At 35.9% G+C, this 21,475-nt stretch overlaps 3 protein-coding genes across 4 annotated transcripts in view; 2 read left to right on the forward strand and 1 right to left on the reverse strand.

Moving 5' to 3' along the window:
- LOC137955736 (uncharacterized) overlaps positions 1-8,414 on the reverse strand; it is a 30,711-nt gene extending 22,297 nt beyond the window's left edge. Inside the window, exons 1-3 of one of the 2 annotated variants that reach the window (XM_068802832.1) lie at positions 8,313-8,414; positions 5,522-6,459; positions 3,986-4,268 (exon numbers count right to left, since the gene is read on the reverse strand). In XM_068802832.1, coding sequence (XP_068658933.1) covers positions 4,263-4,268; positions 5,522-6,457 — 942 coding nt within the window. In that variant the 5' untranslated portion in view covers positions 6,458-6,459; positions 8,313-8,414 and the 3' untranslated portion in view covers positions 3,986-4,262. Of the gene's footprint in view, positions 1-3,985; positions 4,269-5,521; positions 6,460-8,312 lie in introns of those variants that run through there. The other variant, XM_068802833.1, reaches the window with a different exon arrangement.
- Positions 2,581-3,603, forward strand: LOC137956853 (glutathione S-transferase F13-like). Its single transcript, XM_068804501.1, has 3 exons — positions 2,581-2,737; positions 2,839-2,887; positions 2,965-3,603. Exons 1-3 carry the CDS (start codon positions 2,588-2,590, stop codon positions 3,432-3,434), a joined length of 669 nt encoding a protein of 222 aa, XP_068660602.1. The 5' UTR covers positions 2,581-2,587; the 3' UTR covers positions 3,435-3,603.
- Positions 8,415-8,686: 272 nt separating the features above from the next.
- On the forward strand, positions 8,687-16,642 carry LOC137955443 (2-dehydro-3-deoxyphosphooctonate aldolase 1). The gene is made up of 15 exons (XM_068802382.1): positions 8,687-8,820; positions 9,697-9,766; positions 9,890-9,987; positions 10,087-10,183; positions 11,307-11,372; positions 11,720-11,779; positions 11,900-11,974; positions 12,774-12,858; positions 13,532-13,590; positions 14,318-14,362; positions 15,053-15,151; positions 15,240-15,287; positions 15,413-15,460; positions 15,583-15,669; positions 16,236-16,642. The coding sequence occupies exons 2-14, from the start codon at positions 9,734-9,736 to the stop codon at positions 15,649-15,651; spliced, it is 882 nt and encodes a 293-aa protein (XP_068658483.1). The 5' UTR covers positions 8,687-8,820; positions 9,697-9,733; the 3' UTR covers positions 15,652-15,669; positions 16,236-16,642.
- Positions 16,643-21,475: the final 4,833 nt, after the last annotated feature.

Below are 21,475 nucleotides of genomic sequence, written 5' to 3' on the forward strand. Positions count from 1 at the left end.
GGGTCAAAGTTGAGTATTTTTCTAAATAAGTTCAAAAGGTTGTCATTTATCTAATTAAGTTTTAAAATTTGGGTAAAAGTCTTTATTCTTTATTTATCCTTATTACATTATTAAACTTTATAAATGTTTTTTTCTTCGCTCTTACCACACAAGTAGTTGAACCCATAACCCAATAAACCTATGCTCTTTAAATCTTAAAATTTCCCCAATTTACTGCTAGAAGGTTCTGGAATTTAATCTCTCCCAAGGAATAGTGAAATTCGCTACCCCATAGGTAGGGTTGTTTGAGAGTCAGTATTCAATTGTTTTTTGTTTTGTTCTTGTTTTGGTCATTTGAAAGTGGTTTTTTGGTGGGAAGTACATGTTTTTTTCCTTGGGTGCAAATTGGGTCTATTTGTGCTCTTGATCCCTAGCTTGCAAGAGAGAAGTAGAGATATATGTTGGTGCTAGCTAAAGCTTATTATAAATTGAAGGTGTTATTATTGAAAAAAAAAAACATCAATACTCCAAGTAAGGGTGAGAATAGAAGATAAAAAAATTTGCATCTTTGAAAAAAAATTTAGTCCAAAAATATTGATGAACAAGATTTTTTTTATATTTTATTGTGTAAGTTGAAGTTAGTAACTCCAACTTGAGAGGATTGAAGAGCAGATGTAGAATATATGACTCTTATGGTAAGGAATCTCATGGAATAAGAATCAACAAGGAAAAATCTTATAGGTATCTCACAGGAAGGAGTTCTTTAGTGTTATTTGTAATCTATTTATGGTACAATTGTGCACTTGTTTTAAGACTTAAATTTGGGAGATATTTTAGATGTAACTGGGACTTGCACAATTTAATTATATTTTGATTCTAGGTATTTCCTCTACTATAAATAGAGGACCATTGTCCTCAATTTAACACAATCTATAAATTATTTTCCTCTCCTAAAATTCCACCAGCATGTGAGTGACAAGTTAATAGATAATATAATTTCACTCATGGAAGAAACATTTCCACTAGATAAGACACTACCTAGAAACTATTTTGAGACAAAAAAAAAACTTATTCATGATTTGGTATGTTATGTGCATGCAAAAACAATTTTTTTTTTCTAGAAGGATATGAAGGAAGATAAATGCTCACATTGTGACAAGTCAAGTCGATGCACATAAAATTAGGCAAGAAACATAAACCATTATCTATTGAAATTCAATGTGTACAATATGATTACAAATGTCAACCCATTGGATGGGACTGATGTTCCATGTATGCGCACACAAGAGCCAATTTAGTCAAATGATTCAGGAAATCAAATCTAGATGACGTGATTTAGAGAGGAAGAAAAGGAAGATAAAGAAATGAGGAAGAAGAGATTCATCTTGAAGATCTTGATGAAAATGACTATGAGAAGGACCAAAATTGATTTCGTTGTCCACCAATCAAAGGATTTTTTTTTGAATTCTAACATGATTTCATCTTCTTCAAGAGAGGCAAGTTTGACTCCAGCTTTGACCAGCCTCTTGAGGGATAAATTTACCTTTTTACCTTTGAACTCCTATTTTCAAGGATGTAGCACCGCTTTCTATTTTTCTTTTTTATTCTTTTTTTTTCTTTTTTTCTTCTTTTTCTCATCTTATTTGATGGGGGTAATTTTAGGTCTCTATCATTCCACCCCTGTTGAGTATCAACCTTGTCTTCAAGGTCAAACGTGGAGGAATCATAGAAGCAATTAATCTTCAAGTGTCCAAAGTAGTGCACCCTAGATTTTCTAGAAAATAAAATCAAATTTCCACTTTTACCCTTAAGGTGGTGCCTCTTAGACTTTGTAAAAATAAATGCCCCCCAAATTACAATTTGTACACGTCCCCTAGCTTGGTACATTTGTATTTTTAGATAAATTTGGGTTTTATCACTTTATAACAAGAACTACCAACAACATGCTTTATCCATACGGGAGCACAAATTTTAGAATCACCTAAATATATTGCATAATTTGTTTAAGAGTTTCAAGGATGAAGTTGAAGCGAGTAGAAACCCCTTTAATGGAGTTTCTAGAAAAGATTGGAAGTGGTTGTACGACCACTTTACGAATGAGTATATTTAAGGTAAAATTTTATATTTTAAGTGCAACAATTTTATGTAAATGTGATACTAATTTTTTGTAGTGTCCCAAATTATAAAAAATTTCAAGCAAAATGTCTAAAATGTAAAAAAAAAAAAAAAATAGCATTTATGTGGGCAAAAATCCTTTCTTTGTGATCACTATGAGATAGTATTGTCATTTTTTTTTTATTTTTTTTTTTTTAAATTGTAAGATTATCGAGAGGGTGCATGTTCTGGCTTCTTTTTTCAGGGAAAATATGACAAGCCGACCCCTCTCGCTGCGTGAAGCTCGTGGTTTTAGGCGTTTAGGGGTGAGTGGGGGGGTGAGTCCCACACCCAGACAATCACGAGAGGGAGGAACGATGCCATTCTGCACCTCTTTTTCAATCACTCCATCAAACCTAATTAAGATGTGATTAGTAGCTAAACTATAAACCCTTCGCCTATAAAGGAGAGGCAGAAAGAGTGGAGTAGTAACAAGTAGGAGTGAAATACCACGATGATGGCCCTCAAGCTTCATGGGTTAGGCTTTTCCCCAAGCACTGCTCGTGCCTTGACGGCTTTGAACGAGAAAGCTGTCGATTACGAGCTCCAACCTGTCAACTTCGCTACTCGTGCCCACAAGCAAGAGCCCTACCTCTCCCTCAACGTAATATCTCATTATCCTTTTTCTTCTCTTCCTCTACTCTACTTGGATTTTGCCCATCCTAACTGACTAATGTTTTCCTGTCTATCTCTTCTCTCTCCCAGCCCTACGGTCAAGTTCCGGCGCTCGAGGATGGCGACTTCAAGCTCTTCGGTGAGTTAAAATCATTCGTTAACCCCTTTCTATTCTTTAGTTCTTCTGTGTTATCATCTTAACTTGTTTGCCGGCAGAGTCTCGCGCCATCACCAAGTACGTGGCCAGCAAGTACATGGAGACGGGGCCGGATCTGTTGAGAAGCGACAACATTGCCGAGGCGGCTCTTGTGAACGTTTGGGTGGAAGTGGAGGCGCAGCATTACACTCCGGTGATCGCGCCTCTTGTATCCGAGCTGCTGAGAAAGCCCAAGTTGATGAAAATGACCCCCGACGAGGCAGTGGTGGAAGAACTCGCCGGGCAGCTGGAAAAGATTCTGGATGTGTACGAGGAGAGGCTATCGAAGAGCAAGTACTTGGCTGGGGATTTCTACAGCTTGGCTGATCTCCACCACCTTCCCTATACCTACTGCCTCCTCCAGTCCTCCAAAGCCTCTCTCATCACCAGCCGCCCCCATGTGAAGGCTTGGTGGGACGACATCTCCTCCAGACCTGCCTGGGTGAAGACTGCCGAGGGCATGAAGTTCTGGAACCCGTCCCCCGCTTGAGCTTCCCGCTGCGGCCCTAATAAATGCCGGATTATGTCTCTGTTGAGGTAGTTTGGTCACGCTGTGTTTTGGACGAACGGATCATGCATGATTAAGTTCTGTTAAGGCTTGTATTACTTTTTAATTAAATAACTGTTTTCTAAATAACAAAACTCTGCCCTTCTGGACATTTTATTTTCAGTGCTAACATGACTAGATGTGGTCGAACTTTATGCCGTTGCAACAAGATGTTGAAACGTTTAAAGATAAGCCACCACACACATAAAATTGGGGAATGAAAATACTTTATTAAACGGAATGAAAATGGAACCAAAATTCTTACCTGGTTATCGATTTACCATTTATTAGAGTAAACTAAAACGGATAAGAGTTATTCCATATAGGATATTTAGGTATAACAATTTCAGGCACGTAATTTCCTTTCCTGTCCCTTTCTTTACCATCTCTTGAGTGTAACTGAATTAAGCACGGTTGTTGTGTTGTCACTTGTCATCCGTGCACGCGCATCCGTCGAACACAATGTACCGCGCAGGTAGCGTAGCTATTCAATGTTTAGTCAACCCAACAGTAATATGCTATGAATCAAAAGTTATAGTCTTATAGATCAGATAAAATTGGCTGCAGTATATACGCAGCGAGGTTTCACTTTATAACACTCACGCTCCACATGTGCTAACTATAAACAACACAGGAGGCCCAGCAGTCAAAACATTGCTGAAACATTTTCTCATACCTACTTTATTATGACTCATGTGACCACACTAAGCTGCACATAAGTCTTCACGACCTCTCAATCCTGCATAGCTGCAGATAAATCTTCACGCAATCTCAATCCTACATGAGCGAACCGATGTGGTTAATACAGGAACCCGAAAAGAAAAGAAAAATGAAAAAGGAAAAAAAAGTTGTCTTTTGTTGTTTAGCAACATATAATCATTAATAAAAAAAAAATAAGAGAAAAAATCAAAGATAGAGGCAAATCGCCAAACGCCGGTCTTTTTTTGAGCACCAATGACGAATGCTGAGTCTCCTTCTATTACTAGAGAAAACTGAAATTGAAATCAACTATAGACAAATAAGTAAAGAAAAAATTATTAACTGGAGAAACAGACTTACAAAAGTAGGTATGACCTAACTTGTCTGAGATTATTTTCTCTCAGAGAGTCATTTTTCTTGTCTACTCAGGAAGAAAGTCAGTGTTCAGAAAAGCTTATTTTCATTTGCTTTATGTATTGATCCCATTCATTAATTGTCTTTTAATTGACCTCCACCTAAGAAAGAGAGATAGATCGATAAATAGAGAGAAAGAGAGAGAGAGATCGATAAATAGAGAGAGAGAGACTAAGGATCAACTGTCCCCCCAAGATCCACAAATCAACGTGCTGATTCTCTAGCTAAACAAGGAGATTCCCTCCAATCTCTCATTGTAACTGAGGCCCTTCCTAGTTCCTAGTGCTGTTCTCTACTATCTGGCTTAGAAAAAAAGATCCCCCTTCTTTAAATATAAAAAAATAATCTACTAGATCCTCCAACGCATACTATGCCACCAAAGTTACTTTTTCTTTATGGGGCAGAATATAACAAATCAAAATTATAGACACTGTTTTGTTTCTGCTTTCAATAAAAACATCTCTGATTATATACATTTGCCCTTTTTCTTCCTTTTTCCCTAGAATATCAAGTTGCTAGCTGTAAGTTCACAAATGGAGAACCACATAAAAAGTTAGAACTATAAATGAACCCCATAATTTCAGTTTGTTGTTCTAAAACCATTTAGAATTTTTTTTAAGTTGAACATTTAGGACTTTCAACCAAAACAAGGACTACAAAACTGTGGCACAGATTAAGCTTGGACCTAGCTCCAGTACCATAATAACACAGGCCTGGTTTCATCCCAGAAGGAGTAACACCTTAGGAAGCCTACTACCCAATTTATAAAGCAACAAGTTCCCAAAGCCATTTAAAAAAAAAAAAAACATCCCAGATGTGCAAAGTGGACCCACTATAACACAAAATTTACTCATGAGAATATAAAGGATGAACATGCATGAGAAAGCAAGGAAACAATAAAAGCATAGTTACTATACCTCATCATCATCGTCATCATCCTTTTTCAGGCGGGTAGTTCCGCCCTCCTTGCTGATGGGTAGCTTCATAGGCCCAAAGGGAGTGTCCACGTCAATATTTCCTTTCATTGTATATCCAGTTCCTTTCCCTCTAATCATGTCCCACAAGGCAGAACCAAAATCTTTTGGCCTAAATGAAATTGGCACGTCAATGTAACTAATACCAGATTTTTCAATTTTGGCGGATTTGGTGAGCTCTGCACCTCCAATGCTCACATCAGAGAGCCAAACTTCATAATCCAGAGCATTGAGACCCAGATCAAAATCATTCTTATTCTCCAATTTCAGGTGGAGTGTTGCAACTGTTTCTTCAAAAGAGAACTTCTCAAAGTGTATCTTCTCGAGATCAATGTCAGGTTTGTATGGAATTGGAATTTCACCAGTCTTCTCCAATGGGATAGTAATCCTGCCAATAACAGGCACATCAATAATAAGATCCATCTTAATTCTGTATGGGATAATGCTACCAGGCTTGATGTCATCATAGGTATTCTTAATATCATCATAGATTAAAGTCACTGGTATATTGACAGTCTCTGAACCATGTGCATGAATTGTTCCTGCATCAGGAATCAGTCCAGATACTAGTTTTCGTCCATCACTCTCTATTAAGTAGTTTATGTCAACAAGTGGGATGGGAATAGGATTTGGGTTTGTCACAAGCACATCAACAACAAGTTCTGCTTTATGCAGATTGATAGAAGGGATGTGAATCCCAGTTACATCTGCAGTCGGCTTCCCAAAACCAATTGCTTCCTCAATCTTTTCGCCAATATTGAGAATAAAGTCCTTAACCTTATCTATGAATCCTCCCTTCTCCCCATCTTTGTCTTCTTCCTGGTGATCTTTGTCCTTGACTTCTCTTTCAACTGCTTCAGACTTATCAGAGAACGACATACCTTTAGACAACATAATAGCAAGTTACCAGAAGTTTCTCAGTGACACTATAAAAAAAAGGGATTTGAATGCTCTTAGATGACTAAAGAGGGACGGAGTATGTGTAGAAACATCAATTTTAAAATTAACAAATTTAGAAATAGGATCTATGCTCAGCTACTGAGCACTAAAAAAGTTGAAAGCCAATTGGCTTCTTTTACATTCATTTGCCACTAATTATTATCAAACCAATATTAATTATTCAACAGAGGAAGTAACTAAAAAATAATAGAAATAACATCGTAGAAAAGGAATTATTAGATTCTCCAAGAACAACATCTGCTCAACAAAAAAGAACAGATTCAATACTAAAGTGAAAAGAACAGAATGACATCATAAGAAATGAAGTATTAGATTCTCCAAGAACACATCTGCTTAACAAAAAGGAACAGATTCAATACTTTAACTCAGAGAAATGACTACAATAAATTGTCTACAAAAGGTGTAAAAACTTCAAACTGAGAGAAATAAAATAAAAATAACAAAATCAAATTACTAAAAACCAGGACCAAATCCAGCTGATCTAGCATGGTAAACAGCACAGAGAGGGAGGGTGCTGAGAGAGAGAGAGAGAGAGAGAGAGAGAGAGTCTATTAGGCTGATTGGTTCCAATAAAAATTCTGACACAGAGTCTTTACACTATTCAATCTCTTTATCAGGAACAAATCACAAACAAACAGGAAATAAATACTAGTATTAAGATAAAACATAGACTTTTCCAGTTCATGAAAGGTGCATAAAAACTCGAACCTGACTTCAAACTATAAAAACAAATCCGAAAAATCTTGTTTAAGTTTTTTTCTAATCATAACTCAAGCTAAAATAAACTGAAAAGGCAACAAAAACAAAATCATAATGTATCTACTGAGTCAATATGATTATTTGAAAGCCTGGTAGTTGCCCTTGGAGAGCTGGAACAAGGTCAGTTCAAACATATATGTGCTAAAGCATTCAGAAGATATAAAAGAAATGTGTAAGAATTTTACGTTTCAATAAAAAAATATCAGATTATTCATTTCATAATTTTATATAGTTGATCCAGATTCATCTCGTCGAAGGGAAAAAAGAAATATCTGTAGAGTTCATCGTTTCTAAAGTATAGGCATGAAATTCGGACCCTGAAGCATTTTTTTTCCAGCAAGGACAGCAAAGTAGTTATACAACTTCTAATTACACCATAAATGAATGCAATAAAAAAACAAGTCGTAAAACGATTCGCAGCGTTTGACACACAAAAATGTAGTAAAACTTTAAAGACGAGATAGTAAAACTATATAACAAAGTCATTGCTGACAAGACAAATGGACATATGTTGGCTTTGAAAGAATCAAGCCATCGAGTAAGATCTATGTATTACAGTAATGAGAAAAACATTTCCTGCAGGAAATTTTCATGATCAAAACCTTAGCATAAAATCACAGAATCAAATGAACAACAAGACCTGTAGCCCAATAAAAGTGAACAACAAGATCAGCGCCTCAAACTAGTAAATTAAAACGATCGAGAAGCAAATGACTGGCTCTAAGAAGAAATCATGGGGTTTAGAACACTCGAAACCAAGATCTGCTGACTGCCAGGAGGCAGAAGCATAACAAAAGCATTTTCACATTGCCATACGAAGGGAAGCGACAACAAAGAAAGCAAGACATGCAGATCCCAAATTGAAGCAGGATTGCATCAGAAATGTAGAATAAAATTATTGGATCGAGCAAAGCTAAAAAGACAAAAAGAAAAGAAAATAAACCAATGTACTCCAGTCCAGGATACTGAAAGAGATCCGAACTGGTAGTCAGATAGATAAACAAAAAAAACGCACCGAAAATGTGATTGGAGAAGACCGAAGAAAGGTCGGGTAGTTTTCTTCACTCTCAGGGGGAGAAGAGTATTTTCTGCGGACAGCAAGGAGCGGATATCGCTCGGGACATATGATCGAAGAGGCAGGCTCATATTTATTGCGGCAAAGTTTAAAACCACGGCGCTACACGCTGAGGCTGTGTTCACACGTTTACTCTTTACTCCTAGTCCAAGTCGGATGATCCGATTAGATCCAATGAATCCGGCTTCCCGTGTGGGTTTATGTCCCGGACCTTGACGCTTGCCGTGTCACCGTTAACACGCTTTGCCGACAAAGGGGACTAACCGGATCCGACTCGATAACTTTGTTTAGAGCTCTAATGTTTAGTGGCTCAGTTGAAACCTTGAGGAGGCTCTTTACCGTCTCCTGTAAGATCAAAGCAGAGGTCATAACTGATTTGCTTCACTCCCCCCTCCCAAAGTTTCCTTTCTTCTTTCGAGATCTCTTTCTGAGTGGGCTAGCCATTAAGGTATGTTGCAATGGATTTTGTCCAAGTTCTATTTTCTCAGATCTGTCGGTAGCTTCCTGATTTCTATTGTTCTAAAAATTGTAGTGTTTTGCTGCGCATTTTATCTACATTGAGGTTATCCTTCTTCCCCAAATTCATGAAAATGAGATCCTTGTTGACAAACTTGTGGTTATATGTTGAACTACGTACACGTAATATTTCATTGAATGAGTGGAGTTGAGTCGCGCCTGTCCGGCGTATTTGGCACAGGCTTTACTTTTGGATGTATTCTGACCAATAAGCAAGAAACCAACTCTCTTTTATCTCTATTCTGATTTTTTTGTTAAGTTTGTTCCATCCGTATCCAAGTTAATCGGGGTAAGCATATCTGTGTTTGGCTATTCAGTGCTAAGTATTCCTTCCTTGTGCTTTATTATGTTGTGTTATTCTTTTTACACATTTTCTTTTATCTGGGATCAGAACGCGAAAGTCGCAACATCTGTCTACTGAGTTTTGGTACCTAAAACTTTGATCAACTATAAACAATTTTCAATTAGTGTTTTGAAAGGTAAATAATTTCTGTAAAGTAGCATGATTTTTAAATTGTAGCTCTTCCTTGTTCTGCGTTCACAGTTTTCTCTTTCATTTGTTGCAGCAATTGTTTTATACATTTTATAATGTTTCATATAATATATGTCACAATCGAAGATCCTCTTATTGGGATTTTCTTTTTCTTCTTCTCCGTTCTCGTCCTACAACTAGACACTTTTTTGTCTTCTTGTTCTGTGTGCAGGTGTTTGCATCTCACTCTTAATTTCTACATGTTTCTTTCAGCGTTTTTTTTTTCTTTTGCATGATATTTGACATCTTATAAGCAATTTATTTTTTCAATTGCAGGCTATCTCCAAATTTTGATTCCGAAAGTGCTCAAGCTATGGAGCCATCGTTGTTGTTCAATCAGCTGAAGGTTGTATCTCGTTTGATCTTAATTCTTTGAATTCCTTAATTATTCTGTCCTTGTATGGCTTGGTTTAGCTTTTATACAAGTCCTTGTTGTACGTACGTCTTACCTTTCTCCAACTTCGAACAGGCTGCAGAACCATTTTTCTTGCTAGCAGGCCCCAATGTTATTGAATCGGAGGAACATATTTTACGAATGGCCAAACATATAAAGGGTATTACCTCCAAGTAAGTACCATATCTTGTTCGAAATGTCTCATTTTGGTGGAGAGTTCTGTGGTGTTATTTATAAGATTTCTGACTAATCCATTCTTCTTCACTTGATAGACTTGGGTTACAGCTGGTTTTCAAATCCAGCTTTGACAAAGCTAATCGTACATCCTCAAAATCATTTCGTGGCCCTGGAATGGAGGAAGGCCTGAAGGTGGTTATCACTTCAATCCGTTTAATATCAACATAAAATAAACCATTCTTCTTGTGACCTCATAAGTTTTGTATGAAAAAACTTTTAGATTTTATCTCATGTATTGTGGGGTACATGTACGGTACGCTGAAGGTTAAGGATTTCTCTTTTCTTTTTTTCCCTAGTTTGAATAAAAGAATGGACTAAGGGAATATACAAAGTGGCGCACGAGACAAACACATTATAGCTATATTCGTTCTGTACGGTACCATATTACTGAACTTTCTTTAGGTGGCGCACGAGACAAACACATTATAGCTATATTCGTTCTGTACGGTACCCTATTACTGAACTTTCTTTAGGTTCCCCATCTTTGTTGAGAAGCTCACTTTAAATGCCTTCCTTTAGGTACTCCAATTTTCGTGAGATGGTGAACTCAATTATCTAAGTACATCATTCCATGAGTCGTCAGTTCTTCATGATCAGATTTTTCTTTTTCTCTTTTCTGTCTTCATATAACGGTATGATTGCCAAAATATCTGCCTGTATCACTTTATATGATTTTCTTGGGTAGACAATTGAATTGGCTGAAGTGCCTTTTATTGTGACTAGGCCAGTATCATGGGCTTCGATATTTTGTCCTTAAAACCATTGTTACTTCCCTGGAGATCTTCACAGCTGTGGCCTGCTTCAACCAACTTATCTCTTTCTGATCTCAAAGTTTGATTCCTTATAGAAAATGCTTTCATGATGTCACCTTTCACAGTTATTCAACACTCTAATTTTCTTGCACATGGCAATGTTCGACCACATCGAGTTTGTCATGGCAGAATTCTGATACATTTTGGGCACTGCAATTCCTGCCAAGTTGTTAGTACTGCCAATAGAGCTGTGCAGCAATGTTATTCATGTAATGCATCTGCAATGCCAATTTGCATCTCATTCTAGCAAATTATGTTGGTAACTGTTAAAAGTGGCATCAGCTCTATCAAGAAATTGTGAATACTGAGATGAAATTCCTTTTCTAGCTTTTCCATTATTTGATGCATGGCATTTACTACATCAATATTTGTGTTGTTTTATGACTGTTTACATAATTATAGTTTACCTGTCATTGATGTTTGATTCTATTTCATTCAATTAGATTCTTGAAAAGGTTAAGGTGGCCTACGATCTTCCCATAGTGACTGACGTGCATGAGACAAGCCAGGTATAAGTTCAGACTTCTGCAAGGGTTGTCCTAGGCTTCTCTTGAAATTCCCTTCTGTTATTTCACTTCTTGTTTCTCTCTGAACTGTTAACCTGTTCTCTTGTTGCTACTTTTAATTACTGTTGAGCTAAGTGGCTTCACCTAATTCCCTATTTTTCGTACACCATCAAAAGGTTTGTTTAGTTTACATTTCTCATCAGATTTTAGTTTTGCTAAGTTGGATTTATAATATGCTGGAGCAAATTTTTGGAATGAAACATACTAGGAGACATTGGTAGGAGTCAATATTGATGAATAATCTCTTTAGTTGGTTACATTTATTCTAACTATATTACACTGGTATACAGTGTGAACCTGTTGGAAGGATCGCAGATATCATCCAGATTCCAGCTTTCCTTTGTCGTCAGGTTAGTAGCTGCATTGTGAATAACATGATTTTTACTAGGCTCAGATTAGAACAGTGGAAACTCATGGCCAGAGTTTGTACTTTTTATTGCTTATTTATTTTTTATTTTTTTTGGTAACAGACTGACCTTCTAGTTGCTGCAGCCAAGACTGGGAAAATTGTCAATATCAAGAAAGGCCAATTTTGTGCTCCTTCTGTTAGTATGCTGATGAAACTCTTGTTTTGCTATTTCTTGAACGACTCAATACAATGTGTTTGAGATGCAAGAAATAAGTCTATGCTTATTTATATTCCTGAATAATTGATTAATTCATTTGCTCCTAAAGCAAGAATCGATTAGTTTATTTTGACAATAATACCCTTTTGCTATCTTTCCAAGTTAAGCAGTAGCATTTGGCATCTTGAGAGTTGCATTACATATTCTCCTATTGAACTATCCACTTCAAGAAGGAAAAAGGATCTTAATTGGGCTCACCAGTATGTGATTCCAAAAAATAAGATAATAATATCTATTAAACTGATTTGACTGCATGTCCTGTGTTTTTTTAAATACCATGTAGTGATATTTATCTGTAATTATGAAAACTGAGTCTGTACAAGCTCACCTGTTTATGGAATAATTATGTTTTCTGATAAACTTCACTATATATGTTGAAAAGTGTCTTATAGGCTGCGAGGAGATAATTGCCATACACATAGGATATCATTTACTTCAATTGATTGTAAATGTTATTGGACCTTCCTTTGCAACGTCTTCTGTAAATTGAGCATTAATTTTATCTTTATAATGATATATAACTGCTGTTTCACCAGTAAGAGGGAATGTATACTTCTCTTAGATGGGGTGCACTCACTTGTATTTCTTTGGGGTTGGACAGGGGCTGCCTTGGGTATGCTAAAGCTGGTCCACTTATGTACTTCTGTTTCCCTTACCCTGCTTTGTAATGTCTCCTGATCTTGTCTTGTAATATTTGTGTGCTTGTGGCTGATGGCAGGTCATGATAAACTCTGCAGAGAAAATTAGATTGGCTGGGAATCAAAATGTGATGGTTTGTGAGCGAGGAACCATGTTTGGTTATAGTAAGCCAGCATCAGATTTAGAAATTTGACTCTTGACATTTTCATGTTGAACTTCTGAAATTTCTTTCTAATGAGTGTTTCTTAAGTTTCTAAGAGGATGATATGCTGAAGCTATCAACATGTTTCCTTGGACTTGTTTCATGAGCTTTATTGCTGGGATATCAAATGATACATGGATTTTTTTCCCTTCCCACATGCATTAATGAATCAGTAAATTTTACTACTCTGTGGAAATTACCAGCCTTGGAAACTTTTGATAGGTTTTTATCTAGGTTAAATTATTCTCTCTTTTCTTTTACATGCCTAATTGTCCTTCTTCTTTCTAGATTTGATTGTTTGTCCCTAATAAAAAAAAAATTGACTACAAATATTTCTCTTGCTTCAAACAAGTTCATGTCTTTTGTTCAATTAATGTTCATCGGCCCATAAATATGGGCCATGAACTGCTATGAATATCTTTCTGTTTTTAGGTGAAACTGATTTCAGTATTCAGTAGACCTTAAATAGTGATATGTCATACTTTTTGAAAAAGAACTGTTATATAATTTGAAATGTTGTGTGTGCATGAACCTTTCTGAATGGCCATGTTTGATTGCTGGTCACTTGCAAAAGGTAGCAAAAGAAATCAGAAAAGCATTTGAAATTGATTTGTTTTGGTCATTGGTTGTTGCAGATGACTTGATTGTTGATCCACGTAACTTGGAGTGGATGAGGGAAGTAAATTGTCCTGTTGTAAGTTACTTTCATTCTTCATCTCTACGTTACTTCTCTTGAAGTCAGTTGAGTAAGGAAACCTTTGAGACTTGGTGGACATATTATATTTTAAAAGCTACAATCTGGTGATCTAACGTTGAGTTTAAAGTTTTATTTTTCCTGAGGGTTCCTTGTTCTTCAGGCAAACCAGATTGGGCACTTATAGTTGCTTGATTCATCTCTTTTGTTAAAAATAGAGAGAGCACTCTAACCCAAAGTAAAATATTCAGTCTAGTTCTGGTACCTGCTCAAAATTTGTTAACAGTTCTATTCTGAGCAGTTAGTATTTGCTTTTTGATATATTCTCATCTTACTGTTTTATGTAGTGTTGAATTTATGTAATTTTTAAACAAAATTTTGTTAGACTCAAATGAAATTCAGTTTTCAGAGTTACAGATTCAGGATCATTTTAGGGATAAAAAATTTGAACAGTTAAATAAATGAGGTGTATTAAATGAAGTTAAATAAATGGACTGAACTTTTATCTATCTATTGATCCGGGGTAACTTCATTTAAAAAAAATTAATTAATTGAGATACAGCAAATAACTTTCAATAAAGAAAAAGAAGAACGAGAAAAGGACAAGTACTGGAAAAGAAAACATATAACTGAAGAAAGCAAACACATCACTTTGATGATTCTGAGGGTTAAGACTGGTGTCCCCTAACCAGTAACTACATATCTAACAGGATGTCTATTTGTGCAGGTTGCAGATGTTACACATTCGCTGCAGCAACCTGCTGGGAAAAAGGTGACTGCTTATCTATGGCTTCATAGCTGATTTAATTGGTACTTCTTCATCCTTCTCTCATAGAAGGATAGATAAGTAGGCCCATCTTGGCACATTAGTGGATCTTGTATTCAATTTTTTTCCTGTGGGTAACTTAGATTATGTCTAGGTGACAACAATTTGTTCCCAACAAAATCTCTGTTCGCTTTAATGTAGAGGTAGTCTCTTTGTCCATGTTGGTTTTTTGCTAAGCTTCTTCAGTTTGGTTTGAAGCTGTGAAACAATTATCAATATCAGATCTACTGGTTCTAATGGACCAAAACAGGGCTGTTCACCAGGAATCATTTGGGTTGAATAAGAACTTGTGTGGGTTCCATACGAATGGAACCCACTTGACTTGGTTCCTCTGTAACTCCCCCTGTCATACACAGGGACTACAAAATGGACCCCCATATCTAAACTTACTATTGTATATGTTAGTAAGTGAGATATGCCGAATCTTCTTTTAGGTGTTAGAAGTTGTATTTAAAGTTTAGTGTATAAACTCTGATCATTTTTCAAAAAAAAAAAAAAATTTATAGTTTCTAAAGTTTTAACTTCTGTAGGCTTCATGCTACTAGAAGCTTCTGTTTGCTATATGTGCCGTTGTTCTTTCTATTTGTTCACTGTACTACTGCATTAAGAATTGATTTCAAGTGGTTCTTTTACTAGCTGGATGGAGGAGGTGTTGCTAGCGGAGGCCTCCGGGAGTTAATACCATGCATCGCAAGGACTGCCGTTGCAGTTGGAGTGGATGGACTCTTTATGGAGGTATAAAAGATCTGCTTTGAGTAACAGAGAATAACTTTAGCTGTTAACTACTGCAGAATCCTAATTTAAATATTTTCTGGGCTATCAGGTGCACGATGATCCCTCAAATGCACCTGTAGATGGCCCAACACAATGGGTGAGTTTAGACTCTTGACATTTCCTTACCTGCCGCTATTTTAGTTTGAGCATTGACTTTATTCTCACGAAATACTGGACTTAGTCATGATGCATCCAATAATTTATCATGTTTATTTTCTTTAGCCTCTGCGCCATTTGGAGGAGTTACTAGAGGAGCTCATTGCCATAGCTGTAAGTTTTTCCTAAAGAGAGTATTTTAAAGTTTTTCCCCTTCCACTCAGTACAGCAAGATAGTTTGTCTAACCTCTCGTTCTAAATATCATTACTGATTTGATTTTCTTGGCGTTCTGAAGAGGGTCACTAAGGGAAAGAAACAAATGAAGATTGATTTAACTCCATTTGAAGGTCCTGAGGAAAGTTAAGAAGCGCCTTGAGCAAGCGTGAGTCAAATGCCTTGTGTCTCAATTCTATCTTCTCTACTGTCTGTTAGAAATAGCGAAGTTGGGAAGGATCCCATTTTGTAGGTGTAGAGGGTCTCAACAAATGTTCTTGTGGCCCTTAAGAGGGGATGAAGCCATCGTTCTTGCTGAGACAACTCAAAAATCAGTGTCCAGCAGCAGTTGAGAGATTCTCGGGCAACCTGCAATAAATAAGCGAGATTAGACTCATCGAGGCGGGGGTTTTTCGTGTTATCTTTCTTCTATTTTGTTTATGAGATTTGTGGTGAAATTTCTATTAGAAAATTTTCCAGAGAAATATGAGCTCTTCAAGAAATTTGATTACATGTGGATGAACATGCAATCAAATTGAATTGGGAAGCATTTTAAATTGAAACTGTCTGGATATACGTTTGGTGGACAAACATGCCGAAATTTGGGGCAGAGGAAACATTTTCTACCCTCTCATTTTCTCCCTTTCTTACCTCAGATTTCAATCCCATGCTTTTGATGGACTCATCATCAGTACACTTCTCTGTAACTGAAGTTTGGTTATCTTTGTTCCTCAGAGCACCAGCATCACCTACATGCCAGAAGAAAATTATCTCAAGATTGGAATTATGCACCCAACACTTACAAGACTGATTTGTGCAATAAATGTAGAATTCAACATGGTTGACAAAAGGAAGTAGTTCTTCAGCGCTCTCAAATGTTCCAGATATAACAGCAACAATTCTATGCGCATCCGCAGTCGAATGTGAGAGAAAACATGAACAAACTCTCCCACATCTTCCCTTAGAATTATTCTCCTATTCTTCTTGATATCGGGCTCAAAAGAACCTTTTTAGTACTGATCCATTGCTTTTCTCTTGGTGACCGAATCAGCTTCTTCTTTCAATATAGCTGATGGGAATTCTCGGAGGCATCCTTCTTCTGGCCTTTTGATGAGGAAGAGACCATTCGTTTTACATTTTCAAGTTTTCGAGCTCTCTAGATCTGGCAGCAAATTAAGCCTTTTTTTAGCCTTTATTACCCTGGCAGGATAATCTGTGACCAGTACAGATTTACTTTTTCTGAAGATCTTCAGAGCTTGACATTGATCAGAAACAGGACACACCAAACAACTTAGGTTTGCTGGAGTGCACAGAGCTACCCTGAGTTCCATTAGAGCCTGGCTGAAATCCCCAGGTCTAGAAAGATCCACTAGTTGTCCTGCAAGCTTCCTAATCAGAATTAGCGAGAAACAGAAAAAAATGATACTGTATAGGGTAGAAAAGAAGCAATAGATTGTGTATGAAGCATGTTTTAGGACTTTGGACCACATCAAACTAAATTACCCACAGATAAATTTCAGAAACTGATGGAACCTCCAAAAGGAAGCAAGCAAGTCAGGCCTAGAAACTTCAGCAACCTGATTAGAACTGAAGAATTGAAAATTTTTCTATTTGAATTTCTTCAAAGAAGCAAGAATCTGAAAACTCAAGAGTGAAAGATAGTTAATAGAAACCTTTTGTGGGCTAGAAAATTTATTAGAAATCCATTTTGAAAAAGAAACTTTTATAAAGCAGGGTAGAACATCTTGGAACACAAATAAAGATACACCTTAGAACCTTGAAAAAAAAAGTGGTAGAAAAATGGAGCATGTGAAAATGGTCAAAAGTATAGGGGTTGTTCTAAAATAATAATGAAGTTTATCAAGAGAACCTTTTAAAAGCATAATAAAACTATAGATCCGTTTGGACTTGAGACCTTAAGAACTGTGCTGCAACATTTGCATAAATCCTGGAAGGCTAAGATGTCAGGAAATTTTAAAAGTAAAAACTAAGTAGCATTTATTGCTCTAAAAAAATGCCGTCATCCACCGGTTCTAGCAGTCAATAACCGTCACAATCTGGGTTTTGCTGCAACATCACTTCCGAGACCCAGAAAGCACAAGCACGAGCCTCCCCCTCTTCCCAGCATTCCTTCTTTTCTCGACATTGGTTGAGTCACCAGGGGAAAAACTCTCTGGTTTCCGTAGTACTACCAAAGATGAGAAGCTATGGTTGGTAAGGTTTCTTCTGCCTAGAAATCTTCGTTTTTCAGGACAGGAAAGGAGGATCCTATGAAGCTACATGGCTAGGAAAAAGAAAACTTTAACTTTTTCAGGAAATCCAATATGAATCACTAGGGGGGGGGGGGGGGGGGGTTAGTCCACAATGAAGTGGAAATGAAGTGGAAAATTGAATTGAAGTGAGATGAATTGCTTCCACTTCAATTCATGTTTGGGTATTAGTCCAGCCCAGTTGAAGTAGCTGGAAAACAGATTCCAGTGTTAGTGCTTGGAAAACAGATTTCAGTGTCCTTTTCAAAATAAAGAAGATAATGAGTAACCTTTTATGATTATAGTTTATTATAAATTAAAATAATAATTATGTGGGACTACAATAAATTATATAAAATTAATAAAAAATTTAAAAATAACATAAGGAAATATAATAAATAAATATAATGGTTTAATTAATTATAACAATTGGATAGTTTAACCAATTAATGATTATAGTTTATTATAAATTAAAACAATAATTACGTGTGACATGAATAAATTATATAAAATTAAAAAAAATAACATAAGGGAATATAATAAATAAACCTATTGGTTTAATTAATTATAACAATTGGATAATTAACCAATTAACGATTACAATTCATTATAAATTAATATACTAATTACGTGACTAGAATATATTATATAAAATTAATAAAAATTAAAAAATAGCATAAGGGAATATAATAAATAAACATAATGGTTTAATTAATTTTAGCAATTGGATAATTAACCAATTAATGATTACAATTCATTATAAATTAACATACTAATTACGTGTGACTAGAATAAATTATATAAAATTAATAAAAATTAAAAAATAACATAAGGGAATATAATAAATAAACCTAATTGTTTAATTAATTATATCAATTGGATAATTAACCAATTAACGATTACAATTCATTATAAATTAATATACTAATTACGTGACTAGAATATATTATATAAAATTAATAAAAATTAAAAAAAACATAAGGGAATATAATAAATAAACATAATGGTTTAATTAATTTTAGAAATTGGATAATTAACCAATTAATGATTAAAATTCATTATAAATTAACATACTAATTACGTGTGACTAGAATAAATTATATAAAATTAATAAAAATTAAAAAATAACATAAAGGAATATAATAAATAAACCTAATTGTTTAATTAATTATAGAAATTTCATAATTAAACCAATTAATTATTAAAATTTATTATAAATTATTATACTAATGAAATACAGCTTTCATGGGTTGTGATCTGTTTTTTTATCAGAAGTAGAACAGAAAATTCAAAAGAAGCAGAGTGATGACATCCCACAATGGCCAACATCAATGGGTCTTCAATGGATATGTGGTCAGTGCCTTAACATGTATCAACTGAAGCAGCATAGGACTTTGCAAGAGGAAGGAAAGCATTGCAAGGAAAATTCAGATTTTTCACGTTATTGGAGTGTTAGAAGTATAGTATTAGTTCTTAATGTGCTTAAGTTGTCAGTTTATGATTATTGTATTAGTTTCCTTGGGGTTCCTATTGTATTAGTTTATTGTCCTTGGGGTTCTCTGTGGCAAACTCACCTCGATCAAACAGTCCATGGAACCCCAAGGAATCATGGTACAATAGGATTAGAAAAGGAAAAACTTTGAGACAGAAATTAGGATCAAAGCTAGTTTCTCTAGCAGATTTGGAAGTGACAAAGAAAACAAAGTTTGAACAGAAAGCAACACAATGAATGCACTACTCTCCCATACAGAGAAAAATGCAGAAGAAACCTAAAGGTGAGCCATCATGTAAAACCATTCTGGTTCCATGTTCACTGAAACTCATATGCAAATTATTTCTAGCTTTAGAAGCCTTCTTTCTTTCTTTCCACCACCTCCTAGATGTCCATTCCTTGAATACATCTATTTTCTCTTCAGATGTAACATGCCTAAGCATTTCTAGAAAGAACAATAACTTGTGTAGCAGTGAACTCAATAGACAAGCAACAAGGATATTAAGAAGATACAAATAGCAGATTGCAGAAATCCACTAGCCAAAACTGGATGATTATAATCTTCTCACAAACATTTCTTCAGCAATCACTAACCTAATCTTGAATCTGAATAAACCATTGATGGTAATAGGGAAAAAGTTGTTCCATCTGCACCAAAAAGACAACAACCGTCTCCTACAGAGTATTTCTGCAGCATTGTTCTGCAAGTTGCCAAGCACCACTTTTTTTTTTTTGAGATTGCTGTGAGGGATCCTGAGTTACCAAGAAGATCAGAGAGCATTCACAACTTAGCACCTGAGAAATAAAATCAACTGATCAGTAACAGTTCTCAAGACAAATCTGTTATCGCAACAAAATAAATTTGACCAGTTCTACATGTAAACTTCTGCAAGGAAAAAATATTTTTCAAGAAAAGCAGCAGAACCAAGGACTTTTAGAATCCTCAGCAGCAACACCTGCTTCTACAATTTCGCTAATGCCCTAAAGGAAAGTTCCTTGTGTCTTTTTCTGGAAATGACACCAATATACCATAAGAAACCAACCCCGGAAAAATTCTCAAGATAATCCAAGACAACAAACACCACTACTGGAAAGGAAACAGGAGAGAAATTGCTAGGATTCAACAAGTGGTGAGAAAAGCAGGATTAGTTAAGCCAGATGGCCACAATGAAATTGATATTAAGGGTAGACATCATGCTCTCTGTCTAGGAGATATTTGCAAAAGCTGAGTTTGGAGTGGAAGTTGAAGGATGCGGGTCTTCTCCCTGACACAGTCTGTGTTGCATGGCCTGAATTCAGAAGAAAAGGAGGAAAGCCTCTGTCGTCATAGTGAGAGACTGGCAATTGCATTTTCTCTCATCAACACTGAACCAAGGACCACACTTCGAATTATATAAGCCATATGTATGCTTACAGAAACTACTACATGTTTCTTCAAAGTTATTGCTAATTTATATTAGAGTAAGAAAATTGGTTTCACTTATAACTTAATTGTGCATTATTTTGTATCAGTCAGTATCTACATGGCCTCTATGTTCTACAGAAGAAATTTTGAATGAAATGAGTTCGGTGGAGCTACAGAGGCTATTTGCAAACCATTTCGGTCTGTTATTGTCATAAACAGTTTGCAAGATCAAGTTTGGAGGAAAAAACTGTTTAGAGCCAGTGATTCAAGTATAGAATAGAATTAGGCCCTGTCTACAAGCTCCAAGACCATCAACCTTGCCTAGCTTAGAAAAGAAATCACAAGGTATTGGAAGCATTGCAAGTACAGCAATGGACCTCCCGTCTTTGATTGTAGATTCTGAGACAAACCCAGAGGCAATATCAATTATAGCATCTCTGCTCTACTGTAACTTGCAACAGACTTGGTTTGAAAGACAGAAAACAGAGGATCACTCTCACGGGATATTTGACTTTCAACCCAGGTAACTGATTCAAGGTTGCCTTGGCTAATGCTCCAAACAAGATTACTGCAAGAGAGAGACGATCTACGTCGTTCAATCCTAAACAAAAGCTACTCTTCAAAACTAAACCCTAGACCTCAAAACCCTAAAAGTCCCAAACCCCAACTCTAATCCCGAAATTAAACCCTATCAACACGAATTTGAACCCTAAATCCCATAAACCCTAACCCTACATCCCAAAATTTGGCCACAATCAAGATAAATTACGCACAAAAATTAAAATTAACTCAAATACAAAACTAAATTAGTTGAAAAAAAATTTAGGGT

Source organism: Aristolochia californica, unplaced genomic scaffold (assembly GCF_029961685.1).
Source record: "Aristolochia californica isolate CCGP_79_NKW_82.1479 unplaced genomic scaffold, dmAriCali1.0.hap1 SCAF_2, whole genome shotgun sequence".
Lineage (NCBI taxonomy): Eukaryota > Viridiplantae > Streptophyta > Magnoliopsida > Piperales > Aristolochiaceae > Aristolochia > Aristolochia californica.

Coding starts and splice junctions, on each gene's coding strand:
- LOC137956853 (XM_068804501.1), top strand. CDS start 2,588: ATGATGGCCCTCAAGCTTCATGGGTTAGGCTTTTCCCCAAGCACTGCT. Junction 2,738..2,838: donor AGCCCTACCTCTCCCTCAAC/GTAATATCTCAT, acceptor TCTCTCTCCCAG/CCCTACGGTCAAGTTCCGGC. Junction 2,888..2,964: donor TGGCGACTTCAAGCTCTTCG/GTGAGTTAAAAT, acceptor GTTTGCCGGCAG/AGTCTCGCGCCATCACCAAG.
- LOC137955443 (XM_068802382.1), top strand. CDS start 9,734: ATGGAGCCATCGTTGTTGTTCAATCAGCTGAAG. Junction 11,975..12,773: donor GCCAATTTTGTGCTCCTTCT/GTTAGTATGCTG, acceptor GGCTGATGGCAG/GTCATGATAAACTCTGCAGA. Junction 13,591..14,317: donor GGGAAGTAAATTGTCCTGTT/GTAAGTTACTTT, acceptor CTATTTGTGCAG/GTTGCAGATGTTACACATTC.